Source organism: Siniperca chuatsi, linkage group LG13 (genome assembly GCF_020085105.1).
Source record: "Siniperca chuatsi isolate FFG_IHB_CAS linkage group LG13, ASM2008510v1, whole genome shotgun sequence".
In the NCBI taxonomy this organism is placed as follows: domain Eukaryota; kingdom Metazoa; phylum Chordata; class Actinopteri; order Centrarchiformes; family Sinipercidae; genus Siniperca; species Siniperca chuatsi.
In genome coordinates, this window is record NC_058054.1 from 11,138,513 (window position 1) to 11,163,009 (window position 24,497).

A 24,497-nucleotide genomic window follows, 5' to 3' on the forward strand; every position below is an offset into this window, starting at 1 on the left:
TAATAGTAAATGACAAGCAGTTTGTGGAGACTGTGATGTGACTTCTGACCTGTGCCCTTATCAATAAATCATTATTATAATACCATTTCATAGCAAATACAATAAAGTGCCTAGAGCCTAAATGACTAATCGAATAATCGTTCAAGTCAGGTTTTAAGCAAAAATGCCAAACAACATAGACAGTTTCTCAAAACAAGATTAGTCAGATTAATCATTAGTTGGAGCCTCAAAGGTGCCTTATTTAATATATGGAAGATGAGGCTTTGTGATAAGTTTTAAATAATGTTTTAGAAATATTTTTGCTTTTGTGGTAAAATATACTCAATTCAAGGTTCACTTCCTAGCTTTTTCCAGGAGCTTTCAACCATATTCCACTGCCTTCTTCAGCAACTTTCAGTGACCTAAGTATGAAACCTTTGTGTCATTATTTTGGGGTTTTGTCCTGTTTCCTGTTTTATTTTGTAATGTTCTCCTCTCCTCATGTGTCTTGTTGTTTTACTTCCTGTCTTTGTTTGCTTTCTCTCCAGTTTAGATTGTTGGCCCCGCCTTGATTAATTGCACCTGTGTCTACTTGTTTCCCCTACCTAAGTGTATTTAGTCCAGGTTTTTTTCCTTTGTTCAGTGTCAGTTTGTCATTTGCATTTGCACGTGGTTTCCCTTGTGGTCAGTTTGGATGTTTCGTCTGTTCCTGGTTGCCCTTGCATGGCTGTTTGGGATTTTGTACCTTGCCTGTTTCCTGTTGGACTTGTTTGCCTGTCTTGGACTGCCTTCCTGATTTGGACCTCTGCCTGCCTGACTATCCGTGTAAGCCTTCACTCATAATAAATTGGCTGAACGGCCTCTGCTCTGCCTTGAAGTCTGCGTTTGGGTCCTATTCCCTTGTGTTCCCTGTGTGACACCCTTATGACACTCGTCACTTGCTAACAAGGGTTGTATATTTCTGTTTAATGACAACCTTCCTAAAAAGATACAGGGGACAAGGAAGTGAATAGCAAATTCCATTCCCTGAAGGAAATATGGTTGAAAGCCTTGGAAAAAAGGTAGTGAGTGAACCTTGAGTTAAGAATATTTTATCACAAATGTGTTTGGAAGGTGGAGAATAAATCTCCATAATCAAAATTTTGTTTAGAAAGAATTAAATCAAGACGCTAAACTAACTCCTTGTTTAGAATAATCATCTTGGGATGCACCAATATATATTGGCCGATATTCGCCTTGTTGACTATCGGCAAATTGGATGACATTCACCGATGGCAGTGGCCGACGTTCATCTGTTGTGTCGCATCAATTTTGCGCTGACAAAATTTTATTTGTTGTATAGCAGCTTAAAAAGGCTTTGGAAGTTATTTTACAAAAATTTCATGTGAAGGTTATATTAAAGGTGGTTTCATAAATTTGAATTTATGCTCATTCAAAGAGTGTAATGAAGGGCTTGAATGACTTAAAAAATAATTCTCTTTTTTTTTTTTTAAATAATGAAGATTTCTTTGTTTCCCTGGCACTAAAGAGGAATAAATAACAAAACATCAGTATTGGCATCAGCTATCAGGCAAATTGTGTTAAACATCAGTACTGCCGTCTGCCTAGAATTTCACAATCGGTGTATTCCTATATAAATCACATTCTAAAGAGCATTTCTCTTCACCAGCTTCGGTTGCTATACAGTACATACAGCAGCTGGAGGGGAAATGTTGTCTGTAATTTTCAGTCAATATGAAAGCTCAGCCTTGACTGAAATGTAAATGAGCGTAGTTTAAAACTAAACTCTTTTTAAAAATGTGGTGGGATAATTCAGTCTGGGAATCTAACGTCAGCCCAGGCCAATCTCCACACATTCACAACAGACAACACATACTGTAACAGTTTATGTTGAAATATATTCTTTTTTTCTGTTTATGCCATTCTCACCTTTAGCTGGATATGTGTGAAGTTGTATCTCTGACTCTTGTGTCAGGTTTCAAATACATATCAGTTTGGTCTAATTTGCCTTAGTTAGGCAGGCTTTCATACACTTGGGCAGGCCTCAGTATAGCCTGTGTTTTTCATGCATTAGTGGCTTTGCGTGCATGTGCCTGAAGTGAAGGTGTACCCAGGACATTTGTTTTTATCTCCAATGGGCCTCTCTTTTCACAAAATGACTGTTTGACTCTAAAGACATGACAGACATTATCTGTTAGCAAGGATGAGCCTGGGGGGGGGGGAAATTATCACTGCTCACCCCCCTACCGCCATCCTCCTCCTTAAAAGGTTCCAGACTTCCACTCATTTAACACTCGAGCGAGCACCATAAAGAAGTGCTCTCCATCGTCCCCTCAAAGTGGCATCGGGTGTAAAGGTTTAATCGCTCATCGTGTCAAATACATCAGGACCTCTTGTCATCAAAATCCCGCCTCTGTCGCTTTAATTCAGCTCCTCTCAAGCTGCCTACTTGTCCATCCTGTCTGTAGTCTACCTGCTTCACTGTCTGTTTTTTGGGACTTCCCCTCAGCTCTGGCAGTTTAAGTATCAATGTGTCCTGCCTGACCTCTCTAAAGAGAACCCAGGTAGGTTTGAGGACTTGAATCAAAATAACAAGTTTAATAAAAAAAAAAGCAAAGATCACTGAAGGTTTTGTTTCCTTTTTTTTTTTAATCAAGGAAACAGGCCTGACTCGGGTACAGATTTTTTCACTCATAATTTGGGGCCATATCAAGCTTCTATGATCAGCTGTCGGCAAGATTATCAAACTCTAATATGGGTGGTATCAACATTGCACGGTTTCGGTTAAGTTATAAATCCAGGCTCCAAACCTTGTAGTTTTTCAAACTACCGAACAAATTGGGAGGAAGCATGCAGCTAGAGCTCAATCCTAACATAAATCCTGGGAATAAAAGTGTAGCAGTGCTCAGATTTGGGGCCAATTGCAAAATTACAAAGATAATATTAGATGAGCAACTGCTGAATAAAAAAAACTTAACTTCAAGATGTCATCGTTAGCCACATCTCTCTCCCTATCCTTGTGTGCTCTCCTCTCCCTGTGTTCCTTGTCAATCCTCTGTTCGTCGCTGTGTGTACTGGCCTGGTCGGGGCTCTCTGGTTTTCACTCCTGCTGTGGATCACCGGCACACCTGAAGTTCATCATCCAATCAGCCGCCACAGTAAATCTATCTGGCTCTATCTCAAAACCAGCGCCAGATAGTCTCCATACTCCGGTACGACACCTTCGCCACAGCTCGCTTCTCGACCCAGTTAAGTTTGTTACTCTGTCATATCTCGCGTAACCCTGTCTGTCCCTGCCACAGTCATTCCCTGCCGGTGATCGCAGCCACCGTGTGCTCTCTGATCTCTGCAACACTGCTTCCCTGTTCTACCTGCTATGCTACACGAGCCAGCTGTTTTCCTGTTCTACCTGCCACGCTACACGAGTCATATCCAGCTGGCTCTCCACAGATTGTGTACCCTTAAGCAGTTGCTGATGAGTCAGTCTTTTTTTTAGTTTTAAAGAGGGGGATCTCTCAGCAGTCATTATTACTTGTAGTGGAAGTCGATACCTCCAGCTGTGGTATTTAAATCACTGATAATCTTTGGGTCAGTTAATCTAAAATGAGAGGCAGAAATTAAACACACTATACAATGCCCCTGCATAGCTGGTTACATGAGATAATATATCTGGGTTTTAAAAATCTCAAGTTCAAATGCATTTACTTTAATACATGAGGGTAATTTCCACTTCAAACAAAGTCCTCTCTGAACTTCTGAATCATAGAGTGGTGAAAATGATGATAGTTATACAGATAATTACAGCCAGGCAGCGAATCTGTATCGGTTTGAAGTGCAGGTGAAAGAGTTGAAGATGTAACAGCAGCTCTAATGACGTCGCTGTCGACTGTAAAATCATATTACCTCATGGTGTAACGTGACATAATGTCTCAAAGAAAAGAGATACAGTTCGGGGCAGTTTGCTTAATGAGTAGACTGTGCTTCAGCTGGAGGGGTGAGGATTTAACCTCCTCCACCAACAGTCTACACTACAAAACTGTCCTTAAGCAAGGGACGATGCTTTTTAGCTAAACCTGATTTCCTGGTAGAGGAACAAAAGTAAAACTTCTTACATGGTTCATCCAAATTAACATGCTAAGTAATTGTTATAGTCATTCTTTTAATGTGAGAGGCAGAACATTTCCAGTCTTCAGAAAGTGTCTTGCAGAATCAGTAACATCTTTTAAATCACTTCTCAAAACCTCTTTTAGAAAAAGCCTTTTTTTAATGTTAGCCTGAAGTTTTATTTTTCCAGTTTAAATGTCTTTGTTTATTTTACTGTTCTTATTTTATTCTCTGTACTTTAATTTGCCTGGTTTTAGTGAATTGCAGTGTTCTATTGTTTTAATGTTGTTTCCCCCCCATGTAATGCACTTTGATACTTTGTTTCATTATTATTATTCATTTTTGTAGAACCTCCAAAGATTCAGATTCATCAAAGATGGAGAAAGAGTGGGGAAATAGAAATTAAATGAATGTAACACCAGTCATAGGTCAGATTAAAACTACACAGCATATGCCAAGACCTCTGAGCTACACTGCCTCAAGATGAAACTGAAGATAAAGTAAAAGTATATAAAGTCTCGTAGCAGTGATGAAAATTTCAATAAGAGTTGAGCCAAGCCCATTCCTAGAGAAATGAAAGGGAAGGTTAGGTTAAAAAATGCTCTGAATGTTGCTCCCACTCTAACAGCTATACACACCCTCACCCTCGCTAACAGCCTTTGAGATAAGAAAGATTCAGAGATGCTCAGAATGTGTGTGTGTGTGTAAAAGCAAGAGAGTAAGACACTGGAACATAGCCATATCAAGAGCAGAGCACAGCAGGGCAGGCGGAACCAAAGGTCTGTTCCACAGGAGGAGTGATTAAGGCGTTGCGCAAGGCCCACAGGGGAAAGAAAGGGCAGAAAGGAAAGCTCATTACTGATAATGTAGAAGAAGAACTCTCACAGCGTGGAAGACTCACACACACTCACAACATTGCTTAGAAAATCAAGCTCCTTGTGCTTCTGCTGAACCGAGTGCAGTGAAAGTAACTATGTTGCTGATTTAGACTGCAGATGGGTTTTTGTCAGAAGAAGAAACAGTCAATGAAGACCAGTTGGGGATGGGAAAAGAGGGAGGGCAGCCTTTAGGGGTTTCAGCACCTGCAAATTGACTTGTTCTCATTTTCTACATGCAGTAATAGACTTTTTCCCACCATATTAGTGAATTGAAATACCTGATGGTGGCAACAGTGTTCTAATTTTTCTTTCACTACTCAGAACTTAACATGAGTTGACAGATGTAGTTCATGTCTAGTTCATGTCATACAGTAATTTGAGCTTGCAACAAGATATACCTAAAGCCTTTTTCCTTGGCCTGTAATACAGTTTCTTATAAAACTTTGCAAGAAAAAATATTAATGTTTTTTGCCCATGACCTACTTTTCATCCCATCTCATACTGGAGCTTGAGAAAGCAGACAATCACATTTGAATCTTCTCAATTTGAAGATTTTGAATGCTGACGGAGGTGATACGTGATAATACTCTGTGAAGTAAGGAAGAGATCCTGGTAGTGCTGGAACGATTAGTCAATTGATTAGTCAAACGCCACAAAATTAATTATTAATTACATTAGCTGGTTCCAGCTTTTTAAATGTGACGATTTGCTGCTTTTTTTTATATAACTGAACAAAACAAGCAATTTATAGACATCACCTTGAGCTCTGACAGCTATTAACAGTTAATTGATTATGTTAGGTTGAGTTGTAAGCTCATTATTACTTTTCTTCTTTCTTTTGGCTGGCTGGTAGTGGGCAGGGCTTATCAATTAACTCAGAGACCCAGGTGTATTAATGCTGCATTCATGTCATATCAGGGTTATCGTAATTATGAGTTAATAGTCCTCACTATTTTCTTTCACATGCATGCAAACTTTATGTTACAAATTTATGCTACAAATTCTCATGACAAAAATAATCCTCAGATTAACCCATGATGAAAATAATGGGTAGATGCAACCAGAGGGTCCTGGTCTTACTTTACAGTATATGTGCATTCAGGCCGAGGTGGTCTCGCCTGATCTACCTGGTTGATGATGTAGATGCCGTAGTCAATCCTCTGCCGTCTGAGGATAGGGTGGAGGTAGTGGAGCCAGTACTTTAGGTGGTTTTCTCTGTGACGAAACGGGATGATGATGGCCACCTAAACAACAAGGATAGTTTAGGTTGGTAATTTGTTTGTATCCAACGGGAACATTTAATATAAAACCACATTTCTATCAGTTGGCAAACCATTCAAATGCATAATTAAATCAATGCTGGCAAAGTATAATCAGCCATGGTGCAACATTTCTGTTGACGAGATTATGAGACAGTCTTTCAAATCTCTAGAGAGTGTTTGTTTGAGAAATTATGCTTAAATGAACTTTGTTTCATCCTACTGTGAACTGTTCTGCACCAGAAAATAATTTCCATTTAATGTCACAGTGTACATATAGTTGTTTCTGAGCAGCTCAAGGAAGGAGCTCTCAATGGCATTGCAGATTTGAGACAGATTTGAGGACATCCTGTATCTCTGTGCTTTAACTGAATCATTCTTAGCTGTCCAAACAGCCCAAGGTTGAACTGTAATTTGCCACGTAAGTTCATGGTAATTTTGTATTCAGATGAAGACTGGTAGCAAATTGACCTTGGTTTCTGTATAGTTAAGCATTGTGATGAGTACACCTATTTTGGTGTAATCTTTGCTGCTAAAAGAAGCACCCTGACCTCAGTGAAGTGTTATCTAGAGGAGAGACTTCAAACACTTAAATAGACAAATTGTTTTTTTGGCAACCAAATATGATGCTACATTTAGTGTGAAAATAGTGACCACTATTCTGTAAAGAGTTCTGGTTTGCCTTTATAAATGGATTCCAATACTGAGAGAAAATATGGAAGTCCATGTCTGCCAGGAAAAGGAAAATAGGCATCAACCTTCCATCAGATTCCTCAAATTCAGACCCACTCGCGCCTGACAACAGATTCTTCTCTCTTATCCTTTATTGAAAAAATTGTATTTTTGTTTTATTATCTTTTTTTATTGATTAAGTTTTACTTAGATTTTTAGTATCTCTATTACCATTTCTTTATTTTATTTCATTCTTATTTTTATTTTTTTTATCTCAATTTCATCCTTGTTGTTATTTATTTATCTATTTTCTACTTTTATTATCATTATTACTTTATATTTTTTTTAAGTTCAAGAAAGTTCAAGTATAAGTCTTTTATTATCACTATTACTATCTCTCTATCTCTCCAGCATTTACCTGTCCAGAAATGGGCACTGAAACTTGACATTTAACTATTGATCTATGTATGCCCTGAAAATTTGAATAAACAAAACTGTGGAAAAAAAGAAAAGGAAAAATAGATGAAAAGTTAAACATGATAAAATAAAAATGAAAAATTGACTCAGTATCTCATAGTTTGATTTACTAAGTCAAACTTATCAGGTAGTAAGTCAAAATTATAACATAGTTACTCATAATTTTGACTTTGTATCTCATAGATTTGACTTCATATGTGTATTTTTGACTTTGTAGATCATTATTTTGACTTAGTAACTAAAAAGTTTGACTTAGTAACTTAACATTTTGACTTAGTGACTCAAAATTTTTACTTACTAGCTCATAATTGTGACTTACAGTGAGAATTAAAATTTTTACTATGCGTAACTTCTTGTCTTCTCGTTTTTTATTTCTTATACTGGCAGAAATGGGTTTCCATAATAAAATGTGTGAGGATACGTACTTTATTTAAAATATGCTAAACACAGACAGAGAGACTTGTATACAGACCTTCCATCTAGGTCGACAGTCAGGAGGCGTGTAGCGGCCTCCCACCGTCACGTTGGGGTTTTCTTTCTGCACTCGTTCCATCGTCATCTGGGAGCTGAACTCGATCAACAAACGCCCCACTGAGGAAATAAGGAAAGAGTTAGAGGATAAAAAAGAAGTGGAAAGAAAAAACAGATGACATGGAGAAAGAAAGCAAGAGAGGGACCGAGGGACGTAGGGAATGAGGGACAGAGAGAGCGCGCTGTTAGCTTCAAAGCAATACTGTACGTGTATCAAAGCAATGTGTGCAGAAATAATGGTTTCAAGGGATACGCTCTGCATAATGCTGCTTTTAATAAGACGCACAGGCTTTGGAAAACATATATTCCTAAAAAATAAACAAAGACTTTGAAGTCAGTTAGTGTAAACACAACATGAAAGGTAATTACGCTCCTCAGTGATGAAGCCACACCATATGTTATATCACTGCAAATCTATCCATCATTCCTTTGAGTACTGACGGATCAAATGCTAACTAAGCGTGTGTGTTTGTGTGGATGAGATTGCGGGTTCAGACTAATTTAAAAGAAGGGTTGGCTTTAAATCTCTGGCCTGGACGTTCAGGGAGCATGGATCATTAAAATATATGAGCCAGCTTTGCTGTTTGGGCTTCAACCAAAGCCCTGCAACCATAACCCTCATTTTAACAAACCAGGCTTTGAGCACTCATTCTGTAGCAAGATGCAAAATATCACTCATTAGAGCATGTTTTTCTTCAATGTCAGTGTTAGTTAATTTACAAAGCATCACGTGTTTAAAAGAAAAAAACATATTACATGATGTTTGTCACTCAAAATCTATAAATATAGAGGATAATGTCTGTGGATGTGCGATTTGATCAAGGATGTACCTATGACATACCTATAAAGAAGGTACTGTACTTAATTTGTTTTTAGTTGTAAGTGAATGTAATCAATCATTTCAGGTGGGCATGTTGAACATACTGTATTACCCTGCTTCTAAGCAAACACTGATACCACAAATGCCAAATATATATCTAAAGGATAAGGCATGTTGTGTATTTTTCTTAGTCTCAACAAATCCCATGAAAAGACTAAAACCAGCAATTAATTGATCCTACTAACAAGTATTGTCTGTGTAGCCAAAGCCTGATATATTGTTGTCCAAAAAGTATTAAAAACACACCAATGAGCCAAACTGTTGCACTAGGTAATAGGTTCCTTCATTATTATGAACCTGGGCACTGTAGTATATTTTGAGTCAATCCTTCATACATGGTTCTGCTGCCATAAATTGAGCATAGCGTTAGTTCAGGCAGGCCACGATGTCAAGCTCAGCTCACAGTCCCAGCCCACATCAGCTGATGGCTCAGCTGATTCCCTTCTAAGCATTCAACTGGCGCCTTATTTAAGCTGCTTTAGCCTGCCTACCCTTGCTGCTTCCTTTTTTTTAAGCATATTGGTGCTTTAAGTGCTGTAGACTAGGGAGGGACTAGGTTGGTTTTGGACTTTTGATAGGATTTGTTCACAAAAAGAAAACTATAGAATAACATATTAAAACTAGTAGGGCACTCGGAGAGCGCAAACCGCCGCCAAGGCCAATAGTCCAGGCTTCTATGATATGCAAATCTGCAAGCACAACCACTATATATGTCTGAAAATATTTCCTAAACTATTAGAATTACAGTATGTCAAAATATGGTCGTGCCTAGCTGAAGCCTCATCATCTCAACTGTGCATTTATTATGTATTTATTTGCAGGTCGGAAAACCGGAATTCCAGATTCATTCAGAAAAATCACATCCCTGATAGCTTATTTCTTGTGTACCTGCTGCATTTGTTTCTACAGTGATGTTTGAGGTAACTGTTATGTTTTCTTGTATGTTTAGTCGTGGCACACCATTTACTTTAGTTATGACGGGTTTGTGCATCCACAACGAATTCAGTTCATTTTGCCATAGACACCGGTGTAATGAAAACGAAAAATGATTCTTGTATCCGCCCTGTGATTCGGATATGCTCCAAAATGTAATGGTTTCTTCTTTGGCCAGTGCTACACCCTTCCATCGAGTTTCATGAAAATCAGGCCAGTAGTTTTTCCCTAATCCTGCTAACAGATATACAAACCGAAGACATAACACAAGACAAGACCGAAAACATAACCTCCTTAGAGAACATTTACATTTAAATGATCACAGCTACCAGATAAATTATTCTGTTTCCATTGATTAAAAGTACAGGTAATGTATGTCTTGTGTTTCATGATATGTGTATGAGTACACAGTAAGAGAGCGCTGTACTGCAGAGAGGAGCGAGACAGAGAGAGATGAGGCCAATACAGGTGTATGAGTTAGTAATCCACTTAGCATTGACATATGAGTTTTGTGTTGAGAGGTCTCCTCCAATCAGTGCTGCACAGGCGAGGAGCATGATCGATGCCAACAAGGTTACATGTTCATAACACACCTCTTTATTATACCACAAGAGCTGAATGCAAATAGTCCCAACAGCCCTCTCCCCTGACCACTTCTGCTCATCACCTTCCATCCTCTCCACTCTCATCCACACTCATGTCTCTTTTTTCCTCTTCCTCTCTCACACTAATGAGACAGTAAGTGGAACATAGTGTTTGCATCTTGTCTCAAAATGCTGTTAGTTGGCTTGCAGACAGCAACAGAAAGACACAGTGACAGAAAATACAAATTCTAGCACAAAAAGATGCTATTTTTAGATCAGAAGTCATGCTGTTTTTTGACACAAAGTGTTTAATTAATCAATGCAGTTACCTTTGAGTACCATGTAAATAGTGCAGTGATGTCTTCTGTAAAGCCACATATTAAATATCATTTCACCCCCCACCATCTCTTTTAAATTTAAAAAAATAACCCACTTCAGAAACCTACATTATGCTTTATTTAGGGCATGTCTTAAATCAAGTACAAGGCAATGAGAGCATTGTGTGTTTTTAGTGCACAGTGTCTCTGCGGCAGATAAAGCTCCCTGACTGTAATATCACTGTGTGTTCAGTTAGTAGCTGTACAGTATACACCGGGTTTTCTGGAATCACAAAGTGCTGTATTTAGTTTTAGAACAACTCCTCTTGAGGCCTGCAGAGAAGCCTCTATCCAAACAAGCATGCAGCAACATGACTGCACTAAACTCTAACATGCGGCTCAAGTGTGAATCAAAATGATAACCATGCAGTGTCAAAGGCACAAAATCTTTACATTCTTAACACTTCTAATTAGGGATCAAACTCAGAGCTCTGATATCCAATATCTGAGAGTTACCTGCCAAAAACATCCATTGTTTTAAAAGAACTGTTCGACATTTTGGGTAATACACTTATTCACTTTCTTGGCAAGAGTTAAGATGAAAAGGTTGATACCACTCTCATGTTGGTGCGTTCAGTATGGAGCTAAAGCCAGGAGCTTAGCTCAGCACAAAGCAGGGGGAAACGGCTAGCCTGGCTCTGTCCAAGGTTCAAAAATACTCTTACAGTATCAGCACCTCTGCAGCTCACTAAATTACACATATCTTGTGTGTTTAATTTGTACACAAACATAAATATAGAAACGTCTGTTTGTGGTTTTCCGGGGAATTATGTGCTGTAACTTTTTCTTGACAAAAAGCAGCCGGGTGCAGGAGTCTTGTCAACCATGAGTGATGGATGGCTGGATGAACTGTTGTTTGTCAAGATAGCTGCAGCACATAACTCCCAGTAAAACCACAAAATGTCATTTATTTCATTTTTGTTTGCTAGCTGTTTCCACCTACTAATCTAAGCTTTTTATGCTAAGCTAAACGAAAACGCTTTCAATTTTCTCATTTTTTGGCAAGACATAAGCACACTTCCTGAAATGATAAACTATTACTTCAATTCAAGAAGGTGCCACCTTCCCACTGATGTCCTTGTTTGCTTAATGTTTGTCTTCTGCATTTGATTTACCACCAACACACCTCGTCAATACAGCTATCTCTAGATTCTGTTAACAAAAAGTTCAAACCAACTGACAAAAACTGATCAGCGGCACAGGAAGTGATGCACTTTAGTCACATGCATGTTTTTGTTTTGATTGGAAAAGATGGTGACAGGAAGAGGTCAGTATGCTTCCAAATAGTCTGGTGACGTGAATAGAGGAACCTTTTAAAATAACAACTGACATCATTTTGCTCTGACACAGAAGACATGAATAATACAAAGTGTGTGGGTGGGTGCGTGTGCGTATCCTGTAAAAGAGAGATAGGGGTAAAATGTGCATGTATGTGTGCATGTAAGAAAAAAGGGAGAATGTGGATTGTGTTTGAGCTAATGTTGGTGGAAGAAGCAGTGATAAATGAGAGTTGTAATGTGTGGTAGGTGATAGAGGTGCAATTATCACACATGCGCACACACACACACACACACACACACACACACACACACACACGCGCGCGCGTAATATCTAATGCTTATCTATGTGGTGATATTACAGTAATACATTATAATCACACAGCTTCTGCGACACCCACTGCACTTTGGGGGATACATCACTGCTTTGTCTGCAAATATACACTATACACAGGCATCCACACACACAAACACGCACACGTACACACACACACACGCGCGCATACATACTATATACACACCATATTTTCACCCCCACAATAATAATGAACCAAATCTCTGAGCTATTAGGTTAGTAGCACATGTACTGACACAATACAGTGAGAGCAGACCTGAGGCAGTAAGCACTGCACACACACACACACACACACACACACACACACACACACACACACACACACACACACACACACACACACACACACACACACACACACAGAGTGAGTCTGCCTATCTGAGGCTGTGATTCACCCTGGGTCAGACTTGACAACAAGGAAACAGAAATAGGAGAAAAATGAGAGCACTTGAGTGTTTTGTTGGTTTTGAGGATTTTGTGTGAAGTTGCATCCATTCACAAATTTTAGTGCTCTTTGCTTCTCTTCCTCTCTCTTCCCATCTCATTTTGTTGATTTGTTCTGCAATTCTCACCACATAACTCACATAGCAAAGCTGAAATATTACTGAAATATTACAGACAACATTCACACCTCTGCCTCCCTTGCTATCACTTGCACTCACTCTCCATCAGGCCAGTTCTGAACACAGGATCCATGTGTAGAGGTTTTAACAGTCCAACTGGTTCATCGTAACCAAGACTTGACCCGAGACATAAGTAGGGCCATGTCGAAATTATAGTCTGTTGCTCCAGTCTATTGCTGCAGATATTGGGTCTGTGTGTCAATACGTCTATCAGCCATGATCATGTGGTGTATCACTGCAGGAGAAAAATGTGTTTCTTGAGGTGAGGCCGAGAGTGTGAACTGTAAAGTGTATGTTAAGTTGTGGAGCGTCATGCTGCTGCCACTGTTGGTGTTCTCTCTCTATTCGAGTATGTTTGGGTCAACTGCATTTCAAATTGGGTTTCATAATCCTCTTTATACACCCCTGGTTTAGGTATGTTTTCCATGTGTCCATTTTGGATTGGGTACACAATTTTGGATCAGTGAAATCCTCTAATTAAAAGGTTTCTAATGTTAAATTATAGAAAAACATTCGCTAACTAAAATCTGTTCCAATTACAGATTGCCTTGTAGGGCTGCAACTTTGAGTATTTTCTTAATTTATTTATCTATGAACTACATTTTCCATTTTATTAATTGATCACGTTATCAATAAACTAATAGCAATCACTTGTATGAGGCCAAATTGTGTTTTAAAATAGCTTATTTTGTTTACCGGTCAGCCAATAAGGCACTTATAGTGTTACAAAGTTGTAAAAAAAAAAAAAGAAGCAAATCCACACATTTTTAAAGGTTTAACTGACAAATATTATAAATATTATAAAAATTATATTTGGGATGTTTACATTTTGATGATTAATTTAATGATAAACTGATGATTAAAATAGCCAATAATTACTTTTTATGCTATTCAAATAGTTGCACAAATGTCCCATTTAAAGGGGACCTGTACAGATGTTACACATTCAAGTCTGTTTACATTACTGCATGTGTGAAAAAAGTTCTATAAAGCCTTTTGTAGCTTTGTGAAGTCACTTGAGTCAGAGTCAGTTGTTGCTGAAGACTACACGTTTGAAAATGACAGAAATCTGGGGGTGTGGAGTTAGAAAGAAGTAAAGTTACCAGATCTGTAGCCCGCTCCTCATCTCTGCTTGAGGCTAGCAGCTCAAGGCTACATTAGCTGCTATTAGCATAAGACACCCGAATCTCAGACCAAGCTGTTGGTGGTCAAGTTGCATTGTGGGTAATGTAGGTTTTGAAAAAATGAAGAATGCATGGAATAAAAAAGACAATATCTTTGGTTCTGTGTCATCAATTTTGCTACTTTTTACCTGTCAATTGTGAGTCCAACAATGTTATAGAATCAGAATCAGAAATACTTTATTGATCCCCGTAGGGAAACTCTTTGTTACAGTAGCTCGTTTTTACGTCAGTGCACACAGGAGAAAGTACTAGAAAAAAATAAACACTATAAAACAGGTCAGAAATAAATTAAGTATCCTGTCGGTATAAGTATAAGATAAACTAAGTGTCAAGTACCAAGTGGGTTTACTGGTTGGTGATGAAAGTACAGTCTAAAATACAATGTAACTCCTTATAGAAGTGCATTGATAAATCGGTAGAGTACTCCTGTAAGAGTAACAGCAGTTTAACATTGATTAGCCTGTTAAAACACAACTTCATTGTATGAGTCATTCTGCACAAGGATAAATCAGGCTACATATTCCCAGGTATTTGAGGGGGGGAAAGGCTTCATCTTTTACTGCTTTGTCTAAAACTGTGCTTCGCATAATAAAAAAAGACAAACTTTGAAATGATGTCTTTGTTCAGTGACTGCATTACAACCTTTCATTTCTCACCTCTATTACATCTCCATGCACAGTAACTGCTATTTTAACACATCATCTTCCTACATAGGTGCTTGGGATCAAATCTGAATAAAAAGAAAAGAGTGAACTAATTTGATTCCATCTGGCAGTCTGTGACAGCCACACAGTAACTAAACAACTTTCTTTTTCCTCTGAAGTCTGAATCCATGTACAAAACACCATGACTTGCAGTGTCCTCACAGAGTCACTGGTCAGGCCATCTGACCACATAAACTACACGACAGGCTGGTTGTTAATCAGCAGCCCTGTTCTGGGACTTCCTGTGCCTTCATGTTACTTAAGTGACAACTGAAGCAGTGCCAGGGTCGGATTTCAGGGAGACGTTCTGAGTTTAAAATTGAGTTTGGTTCTTTGGCTTTGGATGGGTGAATAAATGGAAAGAAAAAAGGAGAGAGAGAAAAGAAACAAGAGAAGGGAAAGTGAAAGGAGAGAAAAAGAGGGCGGGAGCGATTGTTCCTCTCCTTCTGCCTCCCACTGACACAGACTCTGTGACAATAGAGACTTTCAGCTCTCTGAATCTTATTAGCCTGTCCACTCCCTCCTTCTCCTCTCTTTCAATCATTTACAAGAGCCTCTATCAACTGTGGACTGTAATTGCTATTCTTTCAGAAAAGGGGACAAAGAGAAAAAGTGGTGGAGGTGGAGTAAATGAGATGTGATGGAAGAAGGGAATGAGAAGGAGGAAAAATGTGGAGAAAGGGAAAGAGTGGAAGAAAAAAAGTCTTCAAGTGAAGCAACTACATGTACAATGTATATTTTTCTCCTTCTACTATATATTTAACTGTATGTTGTCATGCTCCTCTTCTCTTGTCACCTCTTTTCAGGAGTCCTCATTGTGGATCTATTTTCTGAAAAATATTTGTGGCAAAGGCTGTGATCCTGTTCGTGTGTGTGTGTTTCTGTGTCTGCATGTAAGTATGTGAATTTACTGGATCTGGGGATTATTGGTATCTAAAAGAATCTCCTCCACATGCAAAACATCCAGTAATTTCTTTGTGTGGGTGTGTATTAATGCACAAGTGATAAAGGGTTAACAGTGGTGTATTCACAGCCCACAAACAGTACAAAGGGCTGCCACTGCGCCCTCCACGAAGTGACAGATTTGTTCTCACAAGCCATGTTGCTGGAAAACGAAATCCAGATGACAAAAAAAGGAAACATCAATGTTATAAAGAGGATAATGTGGAACTGGTCTTGGATTAAAAGGTTGCTATTCTGCAGTTTCCTTGAGAGCACAACAGAGAGAATTTTCAAAAATAGTCCAACTGATATTTTCAATGACTGAATTTTAAGGGGATAATAACATAACCTTGACAAAACATTGTACTCTGATTCCTGCCTTTTTCTCTGCAGCAACAGCGGTTGAGGCTGATGGTCGTCATAGTGTTAAGAGCCAGAACCAAACAGAAACCAAACAGAAACCAAAAAACAAAAACAAAGTTGGCCATAAAATAAACCTACAGTTGTTAACTTATCCAGAAGACTCCAGTGTTTCTATGTAGAGAAACACTGAGGACATCATTAAAAGAAAACATTCAAATGGGAATTTAAAGTGTGGAAATTACCAGAGCCAGTGGTTACTACTACTACTTCTACTTTGCATCTCTATGAACAATACAGCCAGTAACAACAGCATTAAACAGGTAGGACCAAAGCAAAGCAGCCGCAGTATCATGAGAAAGGGTGAGAGCTTGACAGATTATTAAGACCACCTCAAAGTCTTGTTTGAATGGGACTGATGAAGACTAGGCTGATACTGGTCAGCTGACTTGTTCACAACTTTAGTGCTCTGCAAGAAATGCTTCATATGGTCGTTTAACTACTGTACAGTGTACGTATGTATATATAAAATGATTAAATAAAAATAATTCTACAAGTTCTCTTTGTTTTGTATATTACTTGAAATCAAAGACCTCAGCTCTGCCACAGACGTTTTCCCTCGGATTTGTTTTTTCCCCCGCTTCTTCAGACACGTTGACAGCCATGAATAGAGCGAGTAAAAACTATTTTTATTTTCTAGCGTAATCGTAGAAAAGGTTTCAGTCGTAGTCATCTGGACACTGTTTTCAGAATCAAGACGTTTCGGCTCCCATCCGGAAGTCATTCTCAATTGTGAAAAAATGGGACGGGAACTAAACTACGACTGAAACCTTTTCTACGATAGAACACTCCTGGACGAATGAGGGACCTTTAATGCGTAATGTACTTCAAACAACCTGTGTGCGTGCTAACACGTACGAGTGCGAATTTCAAGCAAGCTGATGAAAGTAATTATAGCATGAAGCGCAGATACAAGTACTGATTCTGTGAAAAGTCTTCAGTGTCCTACATCAAGCAACAGTACTTTTGTAAGCATTTATTGAAGCACCACTCAATGCTCTATTCAAAACCCAGTGTTGTGGATCGTTACCCAAACAAGCAAAACGAAAAGCACTTAATGGCTCAACTCCATGTACACAGTATGCTCACCGATGTGTTTTTGTTCTGAGACAGAAGAGGTTGGAAGTAGGGGGCATGAAACAGATGGAGAATGCATGTATCACAACATCGAATCCTGGCACAAGAAACAGGGTGTGTGAAAAGGGAGACAGAGAGGGGTGGACAAAGACGGCATCAGAAAGAATAAAGGAAGGAAAGAGCATGAAAGAAGGGAGTGGAGAGTGATAGTATTTGAGAGATAGAAGGACAGCAGAGGGAGAATAAACAGACAAACAGAAAAGAGAGGAATGAAACAGCTGAAGAAGATGGGAGAAAAACAACGGAAAAGCAAGGTGAAGGGGGGGGTGACAGATAGTGTGAGATCGTGAGCCAAATTCCATGGCAACACAACACCAGTGAAATGAAGGTGTTGTTTCACTACCCTGCAGTACTGTTACTGTTACTGTAACTGTTCAGTTTCTAATTTGCTTTGTACAACAGGCCTTAATTTATTGTATCATCTAACTACTTATTAGTTCTGCAGGCTTCAGGAAGTTAAATTTAAGACCCTTTTTAATCCCACAGAGAATGCAATTTAATTCCTCTTTCATGGTCATACCGGCCAAAGTATGATGGAAAACCAGCAGGGACAATAAGGCATGGTATTGTTCATTATTATAGCACATTTTTCCACTACTTCCCAGAAGTATATAACAATCATTTCTAATTATATAACTAATTAAATTAACATTACCTGGACCAGGATAAACAACAGAAAATGGATGGATGGATTAACCAAGGAAAATGATTAATTCATTTAAATTAATTTAAGTTTTTATTGCCATTATGAGAAAATAAGCTTCCTAACTACTGTAGGCAATGGTAGTGGGAGTGTTTGCTACAATTCTGATGGTGCTGACTGAAACTCCACAAAAAAGGATTGAACTGCCTCGTATGCACACAATCCACTGTCAAAATAATCCCAAATTTAGTTTTTGTGTGTGTTTTTGTGGCCCGACGGCCTGCAATCACATACAAAAACATTTTAAAACTAACATTACTGCCTACAGCCAGGCAATATAAAATATTTAAGACTAAATTAAATTTAAGACTTTTTAATACCTCCTAATTACTTTTTTTGAGGACACTCAAAACTTTTTAAGACTTTTCAAGACTGGCCGATACCCTGTATTTGTGTCTCAATTCCATAATACATACTAATTATAACCAGTTCTGAGTATATAGTACATTTATGTGTGACGTTGATATGAGTTGCACAATGCTATGAATTAAGGAGATGAGCTACTCGCAGCTGGAATTAAAAACAAACTGCAGATGGTGGTGAGACAGCTCCAGGAAAATCTTTGGCAAAACATTTAGCTTTCTCTATGTGTAGAAGATAATAGCTTCTTGCAAATTATTCACATGGCATACTAGCAGTTTTTGCTCATAGAATAATTTGACAGTACTAATGAAAATTGGTGCCATCTACGTGTTGCTTTGAGCCTGTTTGTCTCAGTGTCCTGGGGTGGATACCAAAGTCAAGATGACGCCAAAGTCAGACATGTTTAATTTTACACTTAGTGGCTTTAAGGTTGAATAGCATTAGCTTTCCAAAGTTGGGCTTTGATCATTTCCTGTTACTACAGAATGGTAAAATACATACATTTCTGCAAATACAGTACACCATGAAAATTATTAGTATATATAGTACATATAGTGTATTATCAGTATGTAATATGGAGAAATGTCATTATGTCCGGCAATATTGGGTGTACTCGAGCGATTTTACCTTCATAAATACAGGTAACTTTCAAGATTTACCTAACAGCAACAATAAGAACAATGGCACTTCCTTTTATTGCTCACAAATAAGCAGAAAATGCCCTCAATCATAGGAAAAGAAGGACAGCAGAAAAAATTTTGTTGTTTTTAATTACATGGACTGTTCAATTGCCTCTTAAAAAACAGACAATTATGCGAGCATAATCCTTGATGATCATCATCCTATTAATCTGGAATTAACCTATTCCAAGTAATCTAGGGACGACAGCCACAGTAAAGCCATGTTTTGTGCTGGCTCTAACAACCATACAAACTTTTGTGTCCTTCCCTAGATGCTGTTTTTGGCATGATTTGGACTGCTCTCCCTATTACATGATATCAAATCTGTATGACTGGCAGAGGAGACGACACTAGCATGCCAGCATGAGTCTGTGTGTGCATGTGTGTGTTTGGCGGTACAACTGCAGGTCTCACTGCCACTGTCCAGCTGGCACACTAATGTGGTAGTTGGCACATATGCTGACACACACATTACAACCACTATTCTCGGAAGAATCAGTATCCTGAAACAGCCTTAGCCAAGCGAATGAGGACTCCAAGGTCATGATGCTGTCAGAGCACTGCGTGGCTTGGTGTGGTCAGTGTGGACAGACATGAAATGGTGAAGCTGGGATTACAATGTAGACTCAACTTTTCATGCTGCCAGGACACTTCAGCCTGGAATAAACACTGCAGAATATATTAATCATCGGCCCAGAGCTGAGTTTAAGTTTCAGAGGTAAAAAAGTCAAGTAGCATGAGGTAATTTTAGGATTTTGTCAGGAAGACAGACAGCGAGAAATAATATTAATATTAAGCTAAAACAGTACAATGGGCCTCATGCAGAAACATTCTCTTATAGGTCCAGTGTGTAATATTTAGGAGGAGCTATTGGCAGAAATGGAATATAATATTTATAAGTATGTTTTAATTAGTGTATAATCACCTGAAAATAAGAATCTCTAATATTTTCTCTTAATTTTCTGTTAAGAGAAAAAACTCAACTCTAGATGCACCAAACATTCTTAACCATCCAAATCTGCTCTTATCCAGGTGTGCTGAATGATGAAGCCCATTTGATCATAAATTGGAGATAAATTAAGGCTAGGTGTAGTGCTGTGTGCCACATGCCCACAAATTGGAGAGATGCCACCAAAAAAAAAAGCTGTAAGAAGAAGAACTTCAGCATTAGTGAAATCGACGTACTGTTAAATAAACTTAAACAAAGTAAACATTTTTCAGAGCGTCAGCACTGGCGTTACAGGAAAATCAAAAACCCAGCAATGGCAAACATTTGTGATGCTGTAAATGCCGTATCAGCAGAGGGACGCACAGTAACTGAAATTAAAAGAAAATGGTTTGACATGAAAATGGAAGCAAAAAACACGCATGATGACAACTAGAGGAGGACATGAGGAGGTGGCGGTCTCGCAAGTAAGAATTCAAGAAATAATTGGAAAGGTGGCACTGACAGGTGTCCAGTCAGACGCTCCACTTGACAGGGATGCCGCTCCAGGTGCTTTCTGAGTATCTGAAAGTATCTGACACAGACAGTGATCCACTGCCAGGCACATCAGGGACTCAAGCCCCACCAGTGATGCATTTACAGACACACCAGTTGCTAAAGGTACATTTTGCACCTTCATGTTGGAGATCTACTATATAAACTCCTTAAAACTAATTTATACATATAACTTTTTTTTTCTCAAGTTGTCTCTGATCCTGTGTTTGTTGCACAAAGTGGCAAAGCTAAAATGGTACAATGTGAGCTACGTTGGTGGCTTTGTTGATCATAAAAGCTAACATTGAGCGTAAATGAAACGTCAATAACTTTAGCGGCTACCTTTGTTGCTCATGAAGGCTAACGCTAAGCTAAAATGATACAATGTCAGTTATGTTAGCTGCTTTGTTTATCATAAAGGCTAAAATTAAGCTTAAATGCTAGGCTAAAATGCTAGGCTACTTTGTTGATCATAAAGGCTAAAATTAGCTGAAATTAAATGTCAATAATGTTAGCTGCTAACTCTGTTGCTTAAACTGATGATAAGCTAAAATCCAAAATTTTAAGTTACATTAGCTACTCTGTTGATTATAAAAACTAACAATGAGCGTAAATGAACCATCAATAACGTTAGTTGCCAACTTTGTTGATAATAAAGGCTAATGCTAAGCTAAAATGCTACCATGTCAGTTATGTTAACTGCTTTGTAGTCTATAAAGGCTAACAATAAGCTTAAATGAAATGTTAGTAATGTAAGCTGCTAACTTTGTTGATCATAAGGCTAATATTAGTTGCTAACCTGGTCCAATATCAAAGCCAAACGTACAGAGACAAGAAAAAGAAGAGAAACTAGAGAAAAATAACCGAAAAAAAAAACTTGAGATTCTGCTACATGTTGAGATAAGCTAGCATCTAAGCTATAATCACAATACACAGCAACATTCTGCATACAAATAGTCAGTGCATACAATGCTAGCTAGCCAACAGCTACATCTAACATTTTTACTATTGGTACATTGGCAGTTTCTGGTGAAAAAACGCGGCAATAACAATCTGAATGCACCTCAAGTCCTTTGACATCCAACACTTTTAAGTTCCAAGAAAGGAGGATATATTTAATACTCATTTGTAAGAGAATAGCTGCTGAAAAATGTGCCCACATATATTTCAATATACAGTCTCAGGAGACGCACAAAAGTTGTTTTCAGGCTAATTGAGAGAATACAGAATACAGTTATTTAATCTCATTAAACCTCTAGTATCAGATCTCAAAATCCTAACAATACTTTCTGGCTATTAGAATGTCAATCTGGACGACTGGATGAACTGTTAATCCTACAAACATGAATATATCTTTGCCTAACCTAGAAGGAATTTTTTTAGTAGAGGTTCAAACGGAGAAGGAACAACTAAATACTCTTTCAGGGAGCAGTTCATGTCTAACACATATTTCTCACTGAACTGAATCTGACATTTGACATTTCTGAAGGCTGTACTTTGACACTTCTCGCATGTATGTGTGTATTTGCACACATACACACACACACACACACACACACACACACACACACACACACACACACATAAACCCATCTGAGAGTATCAGTGTCAGTGTATCAGTGTCTCTCTGTTCACGTCTGTCTTGATCTTCCTCTGTTTTAATCTCCTTTCCTTCTTTTCTCCCTGGAATTTCTTTCGTCTGTCCGTCACCATTAAAGGCTATCCAAACACGTCCGACTGTGTGTGGACGCAAATGCTAAACACACACACGGACATCAGACACATGCCCTGGTAGACTTCACTTCTTGAAAGAAACGTAGTTCGGAAATTAATTAAGGTGGAAAGAAGAAGGGGCCAGATGGACAAATAGAGGGGAAAATAAACACAAATACAATTTAAGTTGAATTTTAAGTGTTGATAGAAAGAAGATCAAATGGAAGAGGGAAGGGGATTTGATAGTTTGGGGGCAGCTACTACTACAAGAGCTTTTGGTTAGAGGATCTCAGTTTTCTAATAGTGAGGGCAGGAGTTCAGAAATGTAAGGAGAGCATTTCTAGAGCTAGCAGGGTGCCAATGGAGGGATTCAATAATCAGAGTAATATGGTCTCTAATTTTATTCGTGCCCCTGGTACTCTGTCGGACAACCATGAGGAGGGAGGGATGTTGGTGGGGCCCGACAAAAGCTTGGATTAAGGGCTGACTTTCAACAGATCGCAGTGAGGGAGCTGCTCTGCTACGTACAAAACCCTGACCCAGAATCAGGTCGTCTGCAAGTGATTTAGCACCATCAGGAACGGCTCTACTCAGCGAACGAAGCTGGTTATCCAGGGCCAACCAAAGTTCCGCGGAGCTATGATATCATTACGCTTATGCTCTAATCTTGATCTCTTGCAAGAGCGTTCTGAACTAGCTGGAGAACAGACAGAGAAGGATGAGTGATACTTAAACACAAAGAGTTACAGTAATCAAAGAGGATGGATATAAAGGCACGGATGACTTTCAAAACACACACAAAGAGACGGAGAGGCGGCGATGTACTACACTTTAAATGAAGATGCATCAAAAAGTGATGGGATCCTCATTAAAAATGTAGCTAAATCCTCAAATCGGGTGTATTCCTCCATTAAATCGTCACTGAAACAACAAACTCTTCTTCACTACAGCAAACAGCTTAATTTGACCTCTAAAAGTGTTTGTATGGTGGCTCATTGTTTAATGATTTTGCACTCTATTGTAATTGGTGTAAAATGACAATGACTATGAGGGTAAAGTGCAGGCTCTATGTTTTAATTTGAGAGCCTTGCAGCTACAAGATATAAACACAGCCGTTACAGTGTTTTTCAACTCTGCAAAATATGGGCTTCTTTTTTTGTTACTTAGCTCAATTTGGGAAACAAGCAAAGAAAAACTCCAACTGAAGTCATCCATGCTTGACTCAAAACTCATTGCTACTGTAGCAGCAGCAGCAGCAGCACAATGAATCAAAAGCAGCTTGATAAGTCAGACCCTCGTTTACTCCACAGTGCATCACCGTAATTAGGAGCCACACAGAGTCACGGATGAATCCTCACAGAAAATAGCAGAAATAGAAAATAGAGTAACCAAAAAAAATATGATTTCAACTGTACCAGATTTTTAGTTTCATGTTAACATTATTTTTACTATTATCATATGGTTTGTAGCCGAAATAGTAGTACAGAAGCATTTAAGTAGCTCTGTTTGTGAGCTCTAGGGAACCAGCTTCTCAAATCTATAATGTTTTGCACATCTTACAAACATCTTTTACATTTCTGCATTTTTCATTATTTTGTGGGTAACAGTGTAACGGCATGTCTACCCAAGAGGTGTTTCAGGCTCGAGTACTTATGCAGCAGTTTGCTAGGCTGCATTTACTGACCCAAGCTGACAATGTGGGTGGCTTTACTTAAACTACAGTTATTTCTTTTGTCTGTTCAATCACATGTAATATTAATACATTTACCTTTATGAGCATTGGCAGATGATTTTCTCCAAAGCAAAGTTCAAATGAGGTAGAATCCAAGCCACAGTACATCAAGTACAATAGTACAAAAGTAGGATATATACAAATGTTTTTAATTACCAAGCCGAATCTTAATCTGTCCAAACACTCTGGCAACCTGAAATAGAGGCATTACATTCACTAAAAGCTGTAATCTGACTTTTTTGCAAGAGCTGTGGAAATCAGACCTAGGTCTGTGTGCCCAAAGTAATAAGAGCATGGACTGGAAAAGAAAATATGAATACAATAAGTAATAAGTGCCCTTCATAATGGGAATTGAACAAAAGACGATAATGAGTTTAAATGAGTCATTTAGAAAACTACCTGGTGCCAACTACTCACAACTGAAAATGTTATTTAAGCAGAGCTGCAGGTAAGACAGGCAGAAAGACACAGAAAGATATACCGGCAGACAGAGTGGCTGAAAACACCCTG

The 24,497-nt window shown here is 38.5% G+C and overlaps 1 protein-coding gene across 1 annotated transcript in view; it reads right to left on the minus strand.

Annotated features, from left to right (window-relative positions):
* b4galt2 (UDP-Gal:betaGlcNAc beta 1,4- galactosyltransferase, polypeptide 2) overlaps nucleotides 1-24,497 on the minus strand; it is a 174,696-nt gene that overhangs the window by 82,411 nt on the left and 67,788 nt on the right. The window contains exons 3-4 of the mRNA XM_044218874.1: nucleotides 7,842-7,960; nucleotides 6,089-6,205 (exon numbers count right to left, since the gene is read on the minus strand). Of these exons, the coding sequence (XP_044074809.1) occupies nucleotides 6,089-6,205; nucleotides 7,842-7,960 (236 nt within the window). The remainder of the gene's footprint in view (nucleotides 1-6,088; nucleotides 6,206-7,841; nucleotides 7,961-24,497) is intronic.